This window comes from Mus musculus, chromosome 15 (genome assembly GCF_000001635.26).
Source record: "Mus musculus strain C57BL/6J chromosome 15, GRCm38.p6 C57BL/6J".
Classification (NCBI taxonomy): Eukaryota; Metazoa; Chordata; class Mammalia; order Rodentia; family Muridae; genus Mus; species Mus musculus.
Window position 1 is genome coordinate 27,527,676 of NC_000081.6, and position 21,479 is coordinate 27,549,154.

General features: G+C 46.0%; 1 protein-coding gene across 1 annotated transcript in view; it reads left to right on the top strand.

The window, feature by feature from the left end:
- Positions 1–21,479, top strand: part of Ank (progressive ankylosis) — a 128,233-nt gene that overhangs the window by 60,999 nt on the left and 45,755 nt on the right. Inside the window, exon 2 of the mRNA NM_020332.4 lies at positions 16,576–16,792. Coding sequence (NP_065065.3) covers positions 16,576–16,792 — 217 coding nt within the window. The remainder of the gene's footprint in view (positions 1–16,575; positions 16,793–21,479) is intronic.

Below are 21,479 nucleotides of genomic sequence, written 5' to 3' on the forward strand. Positions count from 1 at the left end.
CAGGCACTGGCAGAGCCTCTCAGGAGACAGCGATATCAGGTTCCTGTCAGCAAGCTCTTGTTGGCATCCACAATAGTGTCTGGTTTTGGTGGTTGTTTATGGGATGGATCCCCAGGTGGGGCAGTCTAGTTTTGCTTTTTTCCATGGAAATTACAGAGCAGCTAGTTAGTTCCTCTGTTATTGTCTCTTTTCTTGGACTAGACTCACTGAGACTAGAAGACTTGGGCGTGGTCCCTTCTAGAAGACCCAAGCTCATCTGGTTTACCCCATCCTCAAACTCCACCCACCCACCCAGGACTTCTCTACGAGTTAGGCAATGTGATCTAAATGGCCTATGGTCTGACTCTGGCTATCGGCTAGGTGAAGGGCATGTATCTTGGTCATTTGTCGATTGCTGGGACAAAGCACTATGGCCAAGGCAACTTACAGACGAAAAGTTTGGGCGTTTATAGTTCCAGAGGTTTAGCCATATTCCCCACCATGGCAGAGAACATGGCAGCAGGCAGGCAGGCACAGTGCTGGAGCAGTAGCTGAGTACTTCCATCTGACCCATGAACCTGAGGCTGAAAGACAGCTAATGGGAATGGCATGGGCTCTGGAAACTCCCAAGCCCAAGCCCAATGACATACCTCCTCCTACAAGGCCACACCTCCTAATCCTTCCCAACTGGGAACAATCAACTGGGGACCAAGCGTTTAAGTACAAGAGCCTATGTGAGTGGGTGGGTCATACTCATTCAAACCATCACAGAATGGGTTAGCCCCCAAATCCATCGTATACAAGGCAGACTTTTAGGGATATCCCTATTTGGCTAAGCTTATTTTTTGTTGGGGGGGAGGGGGTTGGTTTTTAGAGACAGGGTTTCTCTGTGTAGTCCTGGCTGTCCTGGAACTCACTCTGTAGACCAGGCTGGCCTCAAACTCAAAAATCCACCTGCCTCTGCCTCCCAAATACTGGGATTAAAGGCATGCGCCACCACGCCGGGCTTTAGGATACTTTCTTAATCTCAGGGAGGTCACACTTACAATCGCCCAGCTTGCAGATGGAAAAATGAAGCATGTGGCTGAACTTCTAATCCTGCCTCTTAGGTGCTTTGCAGCCTTGAGAGATTATGCTTCTGGCTAAGGCTCTATTTCCCACCTTTCACCGGAGCCGAGGCTTTTCAGAAGGATGAAATTAAATGTGGTAACTCCTGAGAAATGCCCAGCCAGACCCCCGAGCATCCAGATACTCATCAGCAGTGGCGTCTCCCTACAATTCTTTTAAGGCTTGTTTTTTATTCCTGCTTAGCAGTTCCTTTAAAATACAATTTACAAAGGGATAGAAAGGCCGGTGAGGAGGTGACTTGGTCTTGTTCCAGGTGTATTTTAAGGCTGTATCCTTTTTGCAAAGTTTACAGCCAATGTCAACAAGTACTTGGTTTGTCTAATCTTTCTGTGGTTTGCATAGAAGGTAGATTGGATGTTTTTCAAAGTTGGGACTTCCTGTTTTTCCTCATCCCTGTTTTTCTCTGCGAATTCTTCAGTTTTTGCACCACCCAAGAAAACACTCAATGCAGAGTCATATGAGACAAGACTCCCGGTTCATACATTTTTGTGGGGATTGAAAACTAGATGATAAGAGAGCTTGTTGCTTGTTGTATTCTGTTTACTGTGCTTCCATCTTCAAATGAAAGCAAATATCTAGGGGGAGACAGTTTTGTTCTGTAAATTTAGAACTATAGGAGAACCTGGTGCATTTGAGCTTTCACAATCTGCTGGATCCTATATTATGGACCTGGAGGTTACCAGTGGTGGTGCCCACTAGTTACCCCGTGCTAGGGAGGCAAATGTCCCTAGGGTTCACTGGCCAGCCATTCTAGTTGAAAGGGTGAAATCCAGGCATAGGAAGAGACTGTTTCCCAAAACAGAGTGGAGAGTGATAGAGAAGACGCCTAAAGCCAACCTCTGGCCTCCACATGAACACGTACAAGCAAAGCCAAAGCCCCTCCCCCACCACACATATCCACCCCCTACACACACACCTTTTTATAGGGTGAGCAGTGCTTAAAGAATGATGCATGCAAGTTGGCCACTGGCCTCCACATACACATGTACACACATTCACAGATATATGCACATACATGTACCTGCACATATAGGACACACACACAGAAGGAGTTGTGAAGGCCAAATAGTGCATACATAGCTTAGAAACAAGGTTCTTTCAGCCTTTCAGTCCCAGGACTATGGAATACAACACGAGTCTGAGTAATTGTCCCGAACCTGAATGTCATCAGAGGCTATTACGTTTCCTTTAAAAGCTACAATTAAGCCATAGAAGGCTCTAGAGCAATGCTAGTTAAACCGTGTCAACACTGAGTTGGAATGCTTCTTGCATTTAGAATAAATACTGTTTTATGTATATAATACCAGATGGATTGAGATTTGGTCACACCCATATAGCCCCAGTGACCTCTTAAAGCATGACACACTCTTTTTGTCTGCACAGCTGCACTGGGCACACATTCCATTAGACCATTGTTCTAAGGGCTTATCCTGGCCATCTCGGTCATTGAGAGCTACAGTCATGGCTGTGGGTCTCCTCTAGCTATCCCGCCCACATCTGTCTGTTTGACCAATGCTTGTCCCTCTTGTGTATTTTCCTCTGCCCTTTCCCGGGCTTCTTATCATCAGTTCACTGAGTCTGTCCTCCTTAGTTTCTTACAGACATGCTGTGCTCCTTCCTGGCTCTCACGTTTGCTAGATCTATAAAGAAATGCACAGAACGAACGGGGTGAGTTGTGGTGCATGTCTGCAATACCAGCACTCCTGAAGTAGCAGCAGAAGGATCAGGGACTCAGGGTCATCTTTGGCTGCAGAGAGAAGTTCAGGGCCAGCTTGGGGCACATATCTCAACACCAATTAGCCAGCCAGCCAATCAACCAGCCAACCAACCAGCCAGCCAACCAGCCAGCCAGCCAACCAGCCAATCAACCAACCAACCAACCAACCAAAGAAAGATGCATATAAATTTAGTGTGTACAGTATACCTTCCTGGCTCCCAGCTCATGTACATGGTGCATTGGCCTAAAAAGTTACTATGTTCACTGTCTGAGGCAAATGTGATTCTGATGCTAGACAGATAGGCCTAGTCTTTAAGTATAGCTGAATGAATGAAATACTTCTATGAGTAATTCAAATTTGCCAGCAGTTGCTATGGCGGGAGCTGTTGTGGGGCACTAGTTGGTTAGAGGGGTTACAGGGAGAACAACTTGGCTGTGTTCTCAGAAGATCGGCAGAAGGTAGGAGGAAGCCACCCACTGCTCCTCAGATAAGCAGGGAGACAAGTGAGGATCTTCAAAGAGTGGGCTTCATAGATTGATTTTATTTATTTGTTTGGTGGTGATGTTTTCCATCAGTTTATGTACATTCATGCTTTAGTTTGAGAAGGCATCTTATTCTGTAGCCCAGGCTAGCCTTGAGCTCGCAGCAATCCCTCTGCCTCTCAAATGCTGCTATTGCAGGTACAGGGCACCATACCTAGCTTTGGTATGTGCTTTTGTAAACAGTCTCACTGTAACCTGGGCCAGTTTGCAAAACTCACTAAGTGGTCCAGGCTGGCCTCGAACTCACGGCAGTCATCCTGCCTCTCAAGTGCTGGAATGACATGCATGAGCCATCACACCTGGCTTCCCACAGTGTTCATGCAGGCAATACTGATAGTTCTGTAAAAGCTTTTAGGATCCTAGGAAGCCTTTATTGACTTGCAGACTGGCTAAGAGGCCTTTGTGCTCTAGAGACTCCAGGCCAGTTGTTCTACCTGCTTTAGACAAATCACAGTTTAGGCACTGAAGTAAGAAGGAGGAGGAGCAGGGCCTGAGCAGCTGCAGGCTTTGGGACAGTACACAGTTCCTAGGGTTTAGCCTTGTGGGTCAGAAATCATGGTGCTCTCTGAGTGGGTTGCACAGGGAGGAGTCTGCTTAGACACAGCATCCAGGTCAGCATCAAGAGCATCAGTGCATCAACCTTGGCTTGATGGAGGGCGGTGTTTACATTTGCACGCCAGGAAATAAAGCACCTCATTAATTTTGTGTGCCTTGATAAAGCTCCTTATTTTCCCCAGGGTGAGCCAGTGGAAGTTCCCTCTGGTCTTTTCATAAGTGCCTTAGTTAGGGGTTTACTGCTGTGAACAGACACCATGACCCAGGCAAGTCTTATAAAGGACAACATTTAATTGGAGCTGGCTTATAGGTTCAGAAGTTCAGCCTATTATCATCAAGGAGAGAGCATGGCATCGACCAGGCAGGCATAGTGCAGGAGGAGCTGAGAGTTCTACATCTTCATCTGAAGGCTGCTGGCAGAAGACTGACTTCCAGACAGTGACACACCTACTCCAACAAGGTTACACCTCTAATAGTGCCATTCTCTGGACCAAACCATCATGAGTAAACTTAAAATAATTTTGCCCTTCTAAAGCAGCCAGTATTCACAGCTAGTCCTATGTCACTCTCTAATTCTTTCTCCCTGCTCGTATGCTTAGCTTTGCTTACTTCTGCTTACACTTGCTACTGGCTCAATATATTGAGCATTTCCCCCTCCTACTTTGTGTCTCTTGTTCCCTATGTGGAGATACCATATCCTTTAGCATTTCTCTCCCAGTGGGTGGTCATATTGTTGTCATCTGTCTGCAGTCCCATACTGTTGTGATAAACATGCCTATGAGATGCCGTTCTGCCACAGGACTAAGGATTGCAACCCATTTCTGAAGAGGGATTACTGGACCAAGCAGTGAATACACTTCTAATTTTATTGTTTTCTGTGTTTGCTCTGTTTTTATTTTTTTGATACTGTGTCTCACTCTGTAGACCAAGCTAAGTCAAAATCCCAATCCTCCTGCCTCAGGCTCCTGTGCCACCGTGCCAAGCTTGACTTTGAGCCTTCTTCCATGTTCCTTTTTCCTTACAGGTACAGCAGTTCACACGCCTGCCAACACGGTGTGAAATGTCCCCTTATGCCTTATCTTGGTACTTATCTAGTACTAGATGTAATCAGCCGTTTTCAGTTTTTAATCTGATATTGATGGCTGTTTTCATTTCCCCAACTCCCATTGAAGTGTGGCATCTTTTTCCTGGTCAGGCCCCAGGGACATCTGTTGTGGAGTTTTTTCTTCTCTGCAGTTGGCTGTCAACCGTGTCAGGCTCCTTTCTGGACTGCCTTGTGTGTTTCTAGTCTTTTCTCCTATGTGAGATTAAAAATCTTTTGGCTTAGATCCAAGTAAAAACCCAAATTGCTAGATTCTAACTCCAACTCCGTGGGACTTAGAGATAAATCCAGCGAGATCTTTCTTGGGTTTTCTGTTGTTCTCACTGAGAAACCGTTTGGCTGTTTGTTTACTTAGATTTTATTGTTTGTCTTTGAAGATCCGAATGCTGTGATTTGCCTTTCATTCAGGAATACTTGTTTTAGGGGCTGGAAAGATGGCCCAGGGGGTAGAGGTGCCTGACAGGTCTCCCAGACTGACAACCCAAGTTTAGTCCTGGTCCCCATATGAAGTCGAGAATGACTTCCTCATTTATCTTCTGAGCTCTGCACATGCTCAGTGACACAGGCATACACGTGCTCACTTAAAGTCAGTAAGTCAATCAATGGAAAATAAAATTAAAGGGTACCTGTTTGAAGTATTCTCAAGAATTTTCTAGGAATTTTTACAAGAATTTTTGTAAGAATTTTACAAGAATTTTTTTTTAAGAATTGAAGTATTCTCAAGAACCATCTCATGAGAGAGATTTTACGAATCTGATATAGTTTTAATGAGCTCATTAGTCTAATAGAACAGGAACATGTGTCGATCAGACACAGAGAAAGAATATACACTTTTTCGCTTTTTCTTGGCAGATTCCTTTTAAATAATAAATACACAGAAAGAAGTCTCATTGCAGAAGCTTGAGAGCTTTATTCTCTAGTATACAGTTATATTATTATTGTCCTAAGTGGTACTCTAAAGAAATCTCTATCTTCTCTGGGAAGGTTTAACACTTCTGCATGTAAGTTCTTTTTTCTTTGGGGCCCAGTCTGAGCAGCAATGTCGCAGGACCCATAAAGACAGAAATAGCCCCATTGGGCAGAGGGAGGCCTTGAGCTGAACTTTGCTGTTCTTTGCCTTCAGCTGCCAGAGAAAAATGGATTGACAGTAAGGAAACCCCGAGCCCACCAACTGTGGAAGGTTGAGCAGGGTATGAACCTCTGCAGGGCACCGGCCATAACCCACAGACCACCCTGAAGCCGGGCGATGCCAGGCCACTGTCCTACTATCCCTGGGGACATCACAATCTCCCTCTGTTTGGAGTCAGTGAGGCCTTGAGTGGGGTTGTGCTAACTTCCGTGGATGCCTTCCTCAGGGACCAATGACCCCTGTTGTTTAAAGGAGCCAGTGCCAATGTTCAGGTCTTTACCTGAAGAGCTCCCTGAGAGCTTCAGCCCAGGAGAGCCACTGAGCCCAGTCTTCAGAACAGTCACCGGACTGGGGCTTTGTCACCAGATACTGTGACCCCCTGTCCCTTCCTGACTCAAAAAATAAAGTGGAGGGAGATTGAAAGGTGTACCTGATATTGACCTGAGTCCTCCACATACATGAACACACGTGCACAGAACACCTTCCCCCAACACAGAGGCAGAATAGAAAACGGTAACAACTCCATAAACAGTCTTCTGAGGTAGACGTTAACCTTGGGATCTGAGTGATAGAATTATCAGGAAAAAAAGACCTTAGAACGGGGTCCCCCACAGCAGGGTCCCCCACAGGCTGGTTGTTCAGGTGCTTTCATTGATATCATTTGTCACTGGGTTTCCGAGGGGCCAAGTGCAATTTGGTAGTCACTTAATGTAAAAACATTCGCAGAAATCACGGAAGGCAATAGACTTCCTAAGTCAGGAGCTAGAACAGCAGGGAAGGGAGATTCTGAGTAGCTCAGATGTCCCCAAGGCTAAGGTGGCAGAGTAATCAGGAAAAATCTGGCTAGCAGGGACAGAGCAAGTGTGGAGAGTTCACAGAAGCACTCCTCCCAGCCCACAGTTAGCTTTCTGTTTCTCTCTCTCTCTCTCTCTCTCTCTCTCTGTGTATGTGTGTGTGTGTGTGTGTGTGTGTGTGTGTGTGTGTGTGTATGTTTACGTGTACCTGTACACGTGCATATGGAGGCCATAGGTTGTCAAAACCTGTCTCAATCTCTCTCCACCTTATTTTTAATAGCATATCTTTTGCTTATTCTTCAACAATATCACACATATAAACATACATATCTTGTCCACCCCCAACTCTCCACTCACACTCTTCTGGGTCACCACCTCCAAGAGAGATATCCCTTTTTCCCTTGAACATAGCCTCTTCTTTTTCTTTTAGTTTATGTATATGAGTGAGTGTTTTGTATGTGTTGTGTTTCTGGGGCCTGTGAAGATCAGAAGAAACCTTGTACCCCTCAAGTGGGTGCTGGAAATTGAACGTGGGTCCTTTGGAAGAGCAACCAGCGCTCTTAACCACTGAGCCATCTATTTACCCAGACCTGCTCCTTCCCTAGGTTTTGTTGTTGTTGTAGCTGTTTGCTTGTGTTTTGTTTTGTTGGGGGGGGGGGGGGGACACCGGGTCCACATACTGCTGCCTGCTAGAATGCTTGGCTTGGTCTCATGGGTCTCATGGAGTCCTGTGCAGGAAAGCCGAGCTCCCTTGAGCTCATGAGTGCAGTGGCCACGTCGAATCAGAGGACAGCATTTCACAGCTCTCCTCCCCATCCTCCACCTCTTCCGTTCTTCCTGTCCTCTATTCCACAGTGAGCCTTGGGGCGGGGCCATATAGATGCTCCATTTAGGGTTGAATAGTCAATACTCTGTTATTCTCAACCCTTTGAGGACCAGTTAAGAATCTCTGTGTCAGTTGCTGTCGGAAGCTTCTGTGACAATGACTGCGGACAGCACTAATGTGTACAAATACTTAGCGCTTGGATGACATAGTCGCAGTAGGTTCTCCTTAGGACCTTTGACCTCCCATGCCAAAGACCTTTGGGCAAAGTTTCAATACCAAGCATGACCCCTACCCCACAAGCAGGCCTCCAGATCCTATCTAAAAATCTTTGCTTATCCCTGTAATTTTTATGATACTGGAGCACCAGAGGGCTCCACACAAGAGCTTTATTTCAAGGAATCCAGACTTGCCAACAGACTAGCAAGCCCCAAGGATCCTCCTGTGTCTTCCTCCGCAGCCTGAAATTAGAGGCATGCGTCCCAAGAGCAGACTTTGCTTAGATGTTAGGGCTCTAAAGTCGGTCTTCATGGTGGCATGGCATGAACTTTCCCAACCGAACAATGACCCCACCCCTCCTATTGTTTAGGTCTGGCATGAATGAATAGCATCTTGACATATTAACCAGGAATTATTATTTGAGGACTATGTGTCTGAGTAATGTAAAAAGCTACAAGGAAATAAGATGTTTCGATAAAAATGTCACATCATGGTAAAAAATGAGATTTTTTTTTTTTTAAGAGCACTGGAAACCTTGAGCGTTTTATAAAAGGACACTAGAATTTTCTGATTTTTTTTTTTTTTAAGATAAGCTGGAGGATGGCCCTAGGCTGCTCTTGATCTTTCTGTCTTCCACCTGCCAGGTGCAGGGATTGTAGGCATGCAAGCAGCGAGCGCTAGAGTCATCTTAGTAATATACTCCTTCTTTGTCAAGCTTTCCCCGGTTAAATTTGGCTGAGCCGATGATGCTCATATCTAAATAAAGGATCGGGAGAGCTGACAAGAGTTTTGCGACACTAAAATATGTCCCTTCATGATTAAATCTGTTTTCAAATTAGGAGGGTCATTTTAAAAAATGCTTTTTATTACCTCAAACCTATGAAGATACAGATGGGAACACACTGAATTAGGTCTCACTTCACTATACCTGATCTGGTGGTTGGCATCTGTCTGTCTGTCTATCCATCTATCCATCTATCTATCATCTATCTATCTATCCATCTATCTATCATCTATCTATCTTGAAACAGGGTCTCACTGTGTAGCTCTAGCTGGCCTGGAACTTGCCACATAGACCAGGGACTTAAAAGGATCTGGCAGCTTTTGCCCCTCAAATTGGTTCTTTGTTTTTTATAAGCTCTTCTCTATGGATCACAAATGGCAGTGACATCAGGGTCACCTTTTGTCTGGACCAGGTCATCTCGGGGGTTTTCAGGAAGCACTAAATATGGACCTACAGAGCAGAGCCCTGTTTGACTGCTGAAGAGACCAGGCTCATTTGCCTGCTGTTCCCTTCAAACCACAGCCTCGTGTGTGGGTGTCAAGCTCTTGGCTGGAGCTCCAGCTAGACAGAGCTGTATAGATCCTTGAAAAAATAAAGTGGAGCTGGAAAACTACTGGGAAGATAAATGATCCAATTTAACTCCAACCACTTTTTAAAATACAGACGAACAGAACAATAACAGTGGAAAAGTACAGGATCCAGAAACCCGGACTCGTGGGGAGAACTGCCCTCCCCAGTGGCTGGCCATCCCAGTCACCCCACAGGTGGCTGTGCCTAGCTATGCTGGTCCTGATACAGATATCACCTTCCTGAAGATGTCAAATTCCGGAAAGATTTTTAAACTACACTTTAGCTATTTCATGGTGTGATGGGGGTAACAGACACCCTGCAGCTTTAGAGAGAGAAATCATCTATTATCAAAGGGCTTAGAAAACAGCCTGGACCATCTCCACACAAAACAGACGACTGTCTAGCCTGTAAGCCCTACGACTTCCTCTAAACCCAAGATGAGACATATGACATTTTTTCTTACTAAAAAGATAAAAAATAAAAGCGGGACTTTCAGCAATGAATATCAGACCTCAACTGGAAACCTTGCAGAACCTGAAAAGTCATTTCTGAATGAACAGTGAGATGAGTTTTCTGATAAGGCCCTGGACTTCAGGGCAGTCGGAGCCCTGAGCTCTAGGCACTTACTGAATTGCATAGCCATCCTCTTGAATACCCTGTTCCCTCCCCATCCCTATCGTCAGAACTTGGAGAGCCACAATGGCTCACTCACCTTCTATTTTTGTGGGTGTGTTTGCTGTTCTAGGGGTTGAACCGAGGTCTCCTGGATACTAGGTGAGCACTCTACCTCTGAGCCAGACTACCAACCCAGCAACTCAGCTTTTAGCTGGCTCTCACATTGGCTCTAGGTCTTATCCTCTAAGCTTGATTTTCTTCTTAAGTAAATTCCTCAACATGATTTGACTCTGTCAGGGAATAGTTTGCCCTGTTTTCCAGACACTTCTAAAGCAAGTGAAAGGGGGGAGGGGTAGGAAAAAACTGGTATCTGAGCCTTACACTTACAAGGCTAATCATGTGGCTCAGTGCTGCATTCTATTTGTGTCCCTGTGACTACAGCTGAGAGCCAGCTGGGTGCCCAGTCCTGTGGGGTCAGAGTGTGATGGAGCAGAAATATCAGGGGACACCCTGTCTGTCCACTCGGAAAATATCAGAACCACAAGGACAGGGCTGTCTACCTGCCATCACTTGCCATATTTTAAATCCATAAAAATCTACCACGAATTGTTCTTGGTTTTTTCTTTGTAGCCTATAAAACCAAGCCCACAGCTAGGATTCTACCCATTAATGGTCATGTAGGAGCTCATATATAGATAGATCATTCATCTTTGTTCCTATGTTACACTCAGACATTCGTGGTATTAAGTAAATATGAGAATCGATGGCAAATAAGCCAAGTCAGACTGTGCTTCAAGGTGAGCCCAGTGCACATCGTATGTGCAGCCGGGGGGTGAGGGTGGGCTGGGGTGGGGGACCTGGGCTGTGTACAGATGGTGGCAGAACAGGAAGGAGAGAAGCAGAGAGAAGAGGGTGGCTAGTCAAGAGGTTTCTTTCTGAGATATGCCCACATAAACCTTGATAGGAAGAAGCCAGGTCAAACAGGAAAAGGAAACTGTGGATATGAACAAGGCCCCACAGTAGTTTAGAGGATATCTAAGCCAAGCCCTAGATAGATATCCCTTGACCTACCAGTTGAGACTAGCCTTTATGTTGTAACTGCAGTGAGGCGGTGAGGAAAGGCCGGGGACACGGGTGTTTTGTTTAGTTCTCTGGTGTCAGGGAACAAGCAATCAGAAATTTAGTCTCACCCGATGGCCTCATTACAGAAGAACTGGAGGCCGGGTCCTTCTAAACTGAATGAGGGCTACCATAAGCGGGATCAGAAATGGCTGAGCTGCTCAGCCCCATGGAGGCTGAGACCGCCCTAGCAGCTGGCTGTGATATGGATATGGATATGGATATGGATATGGATATGGATATGGATATGGGCTCCAGCAGTTCTCCAAGTCGAGGTTTGCAGACGCAGCGTGAGAGTAGAGTGGATAGCTAAGCATTGCGTCCCGGAGATATCTGCAGACGACTTCTCTGTGTTGATGGAGGTGGCTCGTAAGAACGGCCTGCACTGTCACGGTGTGGGATGACAGCAGGCTTGAGGGAACGGGTGACTTATCCTGAAGGATTGCTGTCTGCAGCTTACCAGACTTGTCTGATCTCCCAGATCCCAAGTTAAACATTTTGGGAGTTTAGGATTTCCTGTCCTAGACAGTTCATCCGGGAGAGGTCAGCTCAGACCTGTGAGATTTCATAGGTATTTCCCTGGGGGGTGGGAGGGAGGGTAGTAGTTTCTACTTTTTAATAAATGTTCTGTGGTCTGGCGAACTTGGTGTATCAAAAAACAAAACAGCACATAGGCAGCCATGAGTCTGGAGAGTGCTAGGGTAGGGGACACAATAGGATAGGGTAGGTACCCGAAGGCCGTCAGTGTTTCTGGGAAGCTGCTATGTAAGTCACACTCTGCACTGCTGCTGGGGCCTGAAGTCTGAGGAAAGACCAGTGCTGTTCCTTGTGGGACTAGGTCTGAACTGTGAGCAAGGGGCAGTGTCACCTTTACATGTACTGGGGAGCTGTTAGGTCTGGCCACAGTCTACACTCAAGTGCCGTTGCTTTGGGAAACTATAAAGGTTTAAGAACCAGCCTTGAACTCACAGGTGAACCTAATTCTGACATCATGAAGGCCTCGTTCATCCCGATGACTCCTGGGTACTTTTTTTTTTTGAGCTGAATTTTAAGGCCACGGCTAGTTCTCTTCCCTAGCCACTGCAGCCTCTTCTGGACTTGGGTTAAGATATCGCTGCTGGGTTTCGAGCAGCATTGCCAGAACCCTCTGACCTACTCAGTTAGCTCTGCAGTGCAGCCTAGTCACGTGCCAGCAGGACCTAGAGGCCTGCATGCCCTTGACGGGCTTTGGTTTGTATCCCTAGAGACACACACGGAAGAATCTTGGCTTTCCCTTCCTTTCTATCTATAGCCTCCCAGAGGATCTCACAGTCTACTAGCTTTAAATGTTGTTGCCACATGGCCAGCCATCTCCTTCAGCCACTGTCCCCATCTTAGTGAGCACCGCACTGCTCATCTGTTTTCCCCTTTGTTCAAGACCATTGTCCCCCAAACTGTGTGCCACACTACCCTACCATGCCACCACTTCTAGTCAGAGCTCTAGGTCTGTTTCTGCCCTTCTCTCTCCGGGCCACTCCTGTCACAGAACTACCTTCTTCCCCCTCTCTGGGGTGATCTGCTCTTGTCAATCCTCGTTGTCTATGCTTTGCTCCTTAGCGCTCCTTGCCCCCACCCCTTTACCCCCACCAGGCCTTCCCCACCGTCCTTCATCCAGCTGCCTCCTCTCCTGGTGTCAGTCCCACTGCTACCTTATGGGGGTTCCTTTGTCTCTCCAGATGAGTTCTTCCTAGAACTGCTCAGCTCATGGCCACATTGCTTTTCTTCAGTCCACACCACAGTGGATGTTTATACTCCATACATGTTTATCACATTCTCCAGTCTGTCTGTCCTTCTTCCATGCATGGGGTACCCTGCCAAACTGGGGTTCTGGGGACAAAGCAGTAAACGCAGGTCCCTGCTCCCCAGAGCAGGAAGACAGAGGCAAAGTATGATAAATGAAAGAGGGGCAGGGTGGAGACAGACTTTCAGACAGCAGGTGGCTGCAGGACACTTCAAAGCCTAAGGGGTGGTAAGAAGCCATCACAAATACCGGGGAGATGGACGGTTTGTCCCGTATGTGGTTTGGAAGGAATGTAAACTGTTCAGAGGACCGTTCATTTCAATCCATCTCTCAAAAGAGCCAGGAAGATTAAGTCAAAAAGTCAAGCGTGCAAACAAAGACATAAAATAGAAGAAAATAATCTTATTACAGATGGCTAAAGAATAATTGCAAAGACTAAAGGTGCATGCAACACAGCCCGTGAAATGACCAGCAATAGCAATGCTTCCACCATCGATAAAATCATGAAATTAATAAATTGGACAGATTGGAAGAAGTTGCTACAAATGGGAATAGAAAGCACTAAGACATTAAGGTAGCCCATGTCCTTAAGCCTGCAGCTTTTTGTGCATCTTTCACATTAGAATCAGGATACGTTTTGTTTTAATGAAGCATTGAACCCCATGGCCATAAACATTAGATCAGTAGGATGTCTCACAGGCGGCAGTGTCTCATAATTACAAGTCCTTGCTCCCGGTGTCCTTTCTAGTGTAGTAACTGCTTGGTGCTCCCGTGCACAGCCTGCCTCTCTCTCTCTTCCAAGGTCCTCTGAGTGACCCACTCAGCAGTTAAGTGATAGAAGCAGATTCCTGCTGACCTCTGCCTGGATGAACCCCATGCTCTTTCCTCAAAGTGCCATAATTGTTGGCCTTACTGAAACTTCCCAACCTTGCCGACAGCCATCATTAGCTCTGCCCTTCCAACCTGCTTCAGCTCCAGGTTTAAGACTCAGCTCAGGAAATGTTGGTGGAAATAGAAGTGCAGCCACGGCTGATGGGCTGCTGTGATTGTTTGTTGGTTTGTTTGTTTTTTTTTTTTAACAAAAAAAAATCTAATGTTTGTTGAGAAAACATGTAGATAGTCTGTTCCTACATTACATAGGTATGCTACTAAGTGTGTTTGAAGCTTGTGCTAGATAATGTCATTTAAATTTTAACATGCTTTTATGCTCTAGAGACAAACAGTCCACGGGCTGGTGAGACAACCCAGCCGGACAAGGTGTTTGCCACCAAGCCTGGCAAGTTTGGTTCAGTCCCGGGAACCTACATGGTAGAAGAGACCTCACTTCTGCAGGTTGCCCTCTTACCTCCAGATCCATGACCTGTCATGTGTGTACACACATGTATACACACATACTAAATAAATACATGTTTATTTAAAAATCCAAAACCATAGATTAGAGGAAAGATGGGGGGAGGGTTTCAACTATACCAGTTATGAGACCTGAGCAGGCATTCCATGGTGTGACATTGGTACTGTGGATTATACAGCTCTGGGAGGCTAAGAAGCTATTCAAAACTGTTCACAAGACCTGAAGTGAACACTGTGAATTCGTGAGCATACGCTTTCTGAAGAGGGGTGGAGCAAGCAGGATGGGGGTGAGGCAGGGGAAGCAAAGACTGGTGTCTGCTGGAGTCTACTTCTAAATCCTGTGGGGAATTGTACCAGAAGTGGCCACAGAGGCAAGGAGCTAGTCCTCATAACGAGAGCCTATCAGTTCTTGCGTTCCTGCCACCTGGGGATCTGTGAGACTGGTGGACAGCGCCGGTATCCACCTCGGATTCCCACTGGACTAACTGCATAGGTGATCAAGTTGCTAAGCTCAAAAGCATAGTGGGAGCCCTCGTATCAAACCCAAGATCCATCCCCAGGGCGTCAGTCGCTTGGTTTTTAGTTTTCCCTATGGCCTTAAGTAAGGTTTTTGATTTGATTCATTTTGACGGAAGGAAAAGTTTGTTTCTAAAAAAAAAAAAAAAAAAAAAAGAAAAAAAAAGTTATCACTGTTTTCCAAACAGTTCTTTCGGGAAAGTTCAAGTACAAGGAAGAAGAAATGAATTCAAGGAACAGTTGTCAAAAGCTAGCTTTATAATTCCAGCTTTGGCAGCAAGTGCGGCTCCCACCTCCCAGTAGAGCCTTGCTTGAATGCTTTGCTCCATAAGCGTCCGCCACCTGACTCGGCAGCATCTCTAGTAAAGATGACGAAGCAATGTCTCCAGGAATCGGAGCCCCTGGGTCTTGCTCATTTCTTCTGTCCTCCTGAGAAGCCTAAACAGATAGTGTGTTATAGTAGAGACTCACGAAATGACCCAGCATGTGCGTGTGTGCACATGTGCGTGAATGCACATACTCACTCATCATAGCATGTCTGCAGTCTGAATACATTTTATAAGCAGTTGATATTCAATCGTACCTGGAGGGGTCTCATCCCTGCTTAGTGGTGCATATTTTACAATTCACAGCCTTAGAGCCAGTAAAACATTGAATGAGTTGCTTTGTTAAACATTTGGTGTAGTGATTCTTAAATATTATATGTTTGTAGAGCCATCTTGGATTTGGTAGGCAGGTCCAGCTTTGCTTCTTTCATGAAGTCGTTGGTCCACTTAGTTCTCTGACGCCATCTCTAAGGAGTATTGCAAAGTGGCACTTAGGCTGTTTATGGAGAAAATTATGAACCACTATCTGTTCAGTAGAAATGGAGCAGACCAGAAAAATGCACCTCTGTTTTGAGCCAGCGGACTGAACATCGTTGTTATGAATGTGTCTGTGTGTCTGTTTGTCAGAAGAGCGGACAAAACGGGTGAAAGCTTTAGGGTGTCATTAGTGATGACTCTGTGATGGCGGATGCATGTCATTAGACTTTAGGACACAGACTGAAGTTGAGTGATGGCTGTGTGTCAATACAGGGACATCACTTATACAGGGTCCCTCTCTGGGCCAGGATGCTGATGGTTGGGGGGTTGCTGTGCTTGTGGGATGTGGGGACACACCTATGGAGAAACCTGTCATTTTCCACTCATCTTTCCAAGAACTTAAAGCTGATCTAACAGTGACGTCTATTGTAAAAATGGGTAGTGGCTGTGGGAAGGGAGGGAAAGGTCTGGAGGGAGGGGATAGCCGGGAGCAAGAGAGGGTGACAGAGAAAAGAGGGATAATGTATTACATACAACATGCTTCTCTTATGTGGATCCAGATGTAACTGCACACGCACACATGTGACAGGAAAGCAAAACAGGGATATTCTAGGAAGAGAATGAGGACCAGAGAAAAGGGGTCAGATGAACGTGTGGACAGGTGAATATTAGCAGAGTAGCCCAGGCTGGACTAGAACTCAAAACCCTCCAGTGTGTTGGGATTACAGGCATGAGTTACTACACCAGGCTAGGAGTTTCAAAACAACACCTTTTAAGTGATACCTCTTAGAACTATCTTTTGCTACAAACAAACACTTGTTGGGTCGATTACTTTCCCAATGGGCAAATATCACCTCCCCAAAAGCTCAAACTGAAGCTAATGTGGACAAAACCAGAAAAGCCAGTATTTTCTATAAACTTAGGAGTAGATTCACTCCGCACACTGCCTGCCGTTTCCCCGAGAAACACAAGTCCCATGTTGGTGGTGGGACTCTGCGGAGATGTGGTTCTGTGTCTTATGTTTGCCTTGGCTCTTCTCTCCCTCGCAGGCCTTGAACCGGGGCATCGCTGCAGTCAAGGAGGATGCAGTAGAAATGCTGGCCAGCTACGGGCTGGCGTATTCTTTGATGAAGTTCTTCACGGGGCCCATGAGTGACTTCAAAAATGTGGGCCTGGTGTTCGTGAACAGCAAGAGAGACAGGGCCAAAGCCGTCCTCTGCATGGTGGTGGCCGGTGCCATCGCTGCCGTCTTCCACACCCTGATAGGTAAGGCTCCTGCCCTCTCAGCATTTCGGTTTGGTCGTTTCATTTTCTTCTCAATTGCTTTAAATATTGTTGTAGGCTAAGTGGCGTCTTCAGCAATTATTAAGCCTTTCTCATGAAGACTTCAGATAGAAGAAGGAATAGAGTCTGTACTCTTAGATCAGTAACATTTTAAAACAATTTTCCTTCCCTGGAATGCTGTAGTTTTGTGCCTCTGATACCAGAGTCAGAGAGTGAGTGTTTTTTTTTTTTATCAGTGGGTGCCTGTACCTAGGAGGTAGACAAGATGGCAGCAACTCAAGAAGAAAGGTATGGTGGATGTTATAGTGAACTCATGCTTATCAATATTGAGAACCAGCCAATGACAGGTTTTGAAATTAATTTGCTCCTGGGTTCCTGGGTGCTCCTTTATTCAAAAGCATGACTAAAAACCCTGAAACAAGAAAGCTAGGTTCTAGCTACAGCGGTTGTGTACAGGTTTCTGAAGACCTAGGAAAAGCACGTTGTATCAGAGCAGGACTTCCTCTGGGGCCTTCTTGGTGACCCTAGAGCCTCATGAGGTGCAGTTTCAGAGTATCCTGACTTTAAAATAGCTCTGTCTAACTAGCATAAAACTAGCAGGGCTCATGTATGGTAGCTGGTTGCCCAGAGCCCTTCGAGTGGTGCTTCCTAGGCCCATTGTGTGCCTTAAATGGCCGCTGGTTGTATGAGAAGCGTGAATGTCACAAAGTAAAGGAGCCAGAGGATTAACCAAACCACTTATAGTGTATTCATTCGCAGAAAGCTGGTGTTTGCTCACAGAATTGTGAATCAGAAAGTCAACAGGGGAAAGGCTTTGGTGGTTTTCCTTTCTAAGACGGCAGGGGATTTTGTTGTAAGAGGAGTGCAGAAGAGAGGCTGGCTGATGGTGTACCCAGCCGGGCCCTGAGATGGCCATTTCAGTGGTGCTTAAGGACGCCGGGAGTGGTGACAGCACCTTTCTTTCTATCCACATCACACACCCTCGTGGTGACTGTTAGGAGGAAACATTCCTGCTGCTGCATCGGAGCCATTTCCAAAGAAGGTGCATGTACTGAGAGACGGCGTACATTGCAACACAAGGGTCTTGTCTAAATGAGTAAAGTATATTCTTTTTGCGATTAGTCTTTTTATCTGTACCCTAAATAAATCCAGCTTTCCCTGTTTTGGCCCAGTTGGATGAGACTATCTGACAACTACCAAGAAAGAGAAAAGCTGAGCAGACTGTTATTGGCAGTCATAAGGAAAATGTTGAGTCGAAGATTTGGCATTGTATTAGATTGTATTTTTGAAAGAAGATCTCTGGAATACAAAGCACCTCTGATGTGTTCTAGAGCAGAGATTAACCTTGAACTCCTGACTTTCCTATCTTGCCCTTCTGAACTCTGGTATTACAGGTTATAAGGCAATGGGCTAGACTACAGAGTCACAAGCATGGCAGGCAAGCATTCTCCTGACTGACCATTGGTTTCTCCATGTTAGAAATGAAATTTTAAAATGATATGATCTTAAAATTAAATCAAAGGTGCTCTTTATACCACTTACACTAAATAATTATTTTATTACTCTTGACCTGTTTTATAGCTAATACTTCTCTTCCTCCCATCAAACAAACACCCATCCCGCTTTCCAGGGAAGCACACAGCAGTTGGTTTCAAACGCCTACATTTAGATTCTCGGGATTTTCCCTCTGCTGCCCGGCTGGCAACCAAAATGTTGATCTGTCCCATGCCTGCTCTTGTGCTTCAGGCATCTTTGCACGTTTTCTTTCCTTGTTCTTCTTTCAGGAGTCTGTGAGCTCTCACCCAGTCTCCACGCTGTCTGTCTGGCTGTATATAGGTTCCCAGTTAGTCACTTTTCTTGCCTATTAATGTCTACTATTTCTGTGTAGCATTGATTCACAGTTTTAGCCCTGCCATACCTTTTCTGCTCTGTTTTCAGTTAATGGCCGAATTTGTGCTTCCTTTTTGCTTTGCTCTTTACGAGTTGGTTTCACTCTTTAAGACATCCCCAACATAAGGCCTTCTTTACACTAAATGGACGTTCTTGCTGGCAGAGTTCATCCATTTTCCTACGTGGTAATGCTAAGAACGGAATGTGGGACATTTTACCTGTGTGAAATGCACTGTTCTGTATATCCGGTATCTGTCTTCCTCTTTGAACGGTGAGATGGCACTCCATAAATGATCCTCCCGGGACTATAGAAGAACGGGAATTAGGCTTACCACTGTTTCACTTCGAAGTGACCAGATCGCCCCTCTTGGTGCCCAATGGAATGTGTGCTGGGCAGATCATGCTAGCATTCCAGAACCTTAAGTAACTAGAAGGAAATGTGTGCAAAAGACACAAAGGCCAGCTGTATGACCTCCCTAAGTAGGTGTAGCCAGTGGGAAGGGGTGTGTGTTTGTGTTTGTGTCTGTGTGTATGTGTGTGTGTGTGTGTGTGTGTGTGTGTGTGTGTGTGAGAGAGAGAGAGAGAGAGAGAGAGAGAGAGAGAGAGAGAGAGAGAAAGAGAGAGAGAGCAGTGTCCATTTCTAAAGCTCTAGCATAAGCCAATTTCTGCCCAAGAGAGCATTGAAAGATGACAGAGTAAACCAAAGCAAAGCAGGGACCGTCCCCACCTGAGATTTGAGAAGAGGTAGGACCTGAAAGCCGTAACACAAAGGGCAAGCGCTTGTAAAGGAAATGAAGAGAAGGTGGGCACTGCCATGGGTTTGCAACACAGAGGACACAGGGCAATCCGAGTCTAGACCTGAATGTAACAGGTGGAGGGTGGCTGACATGTGCTAAAGCCAGACCATATAACGAGGTAGCAGAGCTTAGGGCCTGAGCCTGGGAAGAGATCTGCTGGAAGAATGGAAAGCAGGGGGGTGGGGGCGTGTTGGGAGATCATCAGGCAGTGGGGAAGATCAGTAAAGAGAGAGGACGCCATTAAGGGAAGTGTTGTGATAGGGTGCCCAATACTCCGTATGTCTTTATCACCCTCCACACCTTTGTGACGCCTCAAGGTTATCCGTGTTTACTCTAATGTTTGTTCAATATAGCTTTAACCAACAGAGGTCACTATGTTCTTAATGTGCATCTTTTAAACTTCATGGTCTCTAAAAATCCTATTTCACATTTAGAAAAATCAGCTGTGTTTTGAAACTATGCATTATGACCTTGGTGTGAACTGATGCCTTGTTTAGTCAGGTCTCTAAGGTCTTTTTTTTTTTTTAATACTGTGTGTCACTCAGTGATGTTTCCAGAGACTGCAGAACCCCGTCACAACTAGTGTTGACTTCAGCTGAGTGACCTGGAACATGCTAGTCTTTGCAGTACTGGTGCTGATGATCTGCCGATCCCTGGGGATCATCTTCACTGGGAGGGGCTTCAAGTTTAACCATGTCTGTATCTGACTAGCTGGCTACAGATGTAGCACCTTAGGTTCCTCAACCCGATGTCATCTCTGTGCACCAGTTAGTGGCTACAAGACTGTGGTCCCTAGACACTCTTGTAGCACCATCTGTTATTAATTGTTCTTGTCCCAGTAAAGGAAAGAACCTGCCATGGGTCCTTCTCATTGCATGTACAGTAGCTAACATCGCCTTCTTCCTTGTGTGTCCTGCTTGTTGTTTTCTGTTTCTTTTGTCTTCTCATCACTGGACATAGCTGGAGCAGATTCCACCCGACACATAGGCCGTTCCCCAGGAAAGCTCGTCAGGGAATGATGGTCCCTGTTCTTCCTCAGCGACACCTGAGCAACTCAGGCCTCATGCCATGGGAGCAAGAGTAGACAGCTGGAACTGTGTCAGATTTGGCAGGCTTTAAATCTAGAAGATTCCTTATCTGTCAAGTTCCTGTCAGCTCCGAGCACACCCACAGCCTGGCTCTAGCTAGACTTGCAGGAACTTCAGACATATTTGTTGGGTGGCTGCCACTTAGCATCATCCCCCTGGAGTTTTAACCATAGCCGTGACTTCTTCCTTGGACTCACCAGAGAGAGACAGGTTTTTCTACCACCATCCTTGAGTTAAGCCTGGTAGTCACGGTACAGGTGACACCCAACCTGTCTCGAGGACAGGTCAATGACCTGATGTTGTAGTTAGTGTCTGCTGAGCCCATGCTATTTTCACCTCGAAGGACATTGTGAGGCTTGCGACTTCCTTGTTCATAGGGACAGAGGGACCTGTTGCTGTGGGTTTAGCTTTCAGTATGTTTGTTCCCAGTGGGAGCCTGATTCATGCTCTGGAGGAGCCAAGGAAGCCAGCCAGGGAACTGAATATGCGTGGACTCTTACCATGGGGAACTAAAATGATCTCTACTAATTTCTAGGTTGGGTCTGTCTGTCTGTCTTACCTTACCTTTTCAGACTTCCCGCTTACTCATGAATCACAGACTCACCCTAAGTTGCCATGCTGGGATCTACATGGAAAGCCACACCGGTCAGAGTGTTAAGAATAATCAGTTCCATTTATTATCTGAAAAGCCACCACAGGGAGGGGATGCCTCTCAGTTGGTGAACTGCCAAGCATGCCCAGAGCTCTGGATCTGATGTCCAGATGTGATGCTGCACACCTGTGATCCCCCTTGGGAGGTAGATGCAGAGGGGGCCAGAATATCAATTACATCCTCATGACAGAGTGAGTTTGAGGCCAGCCCGCACCTCCTGGGACTTTGTCTTAAACCAAAAA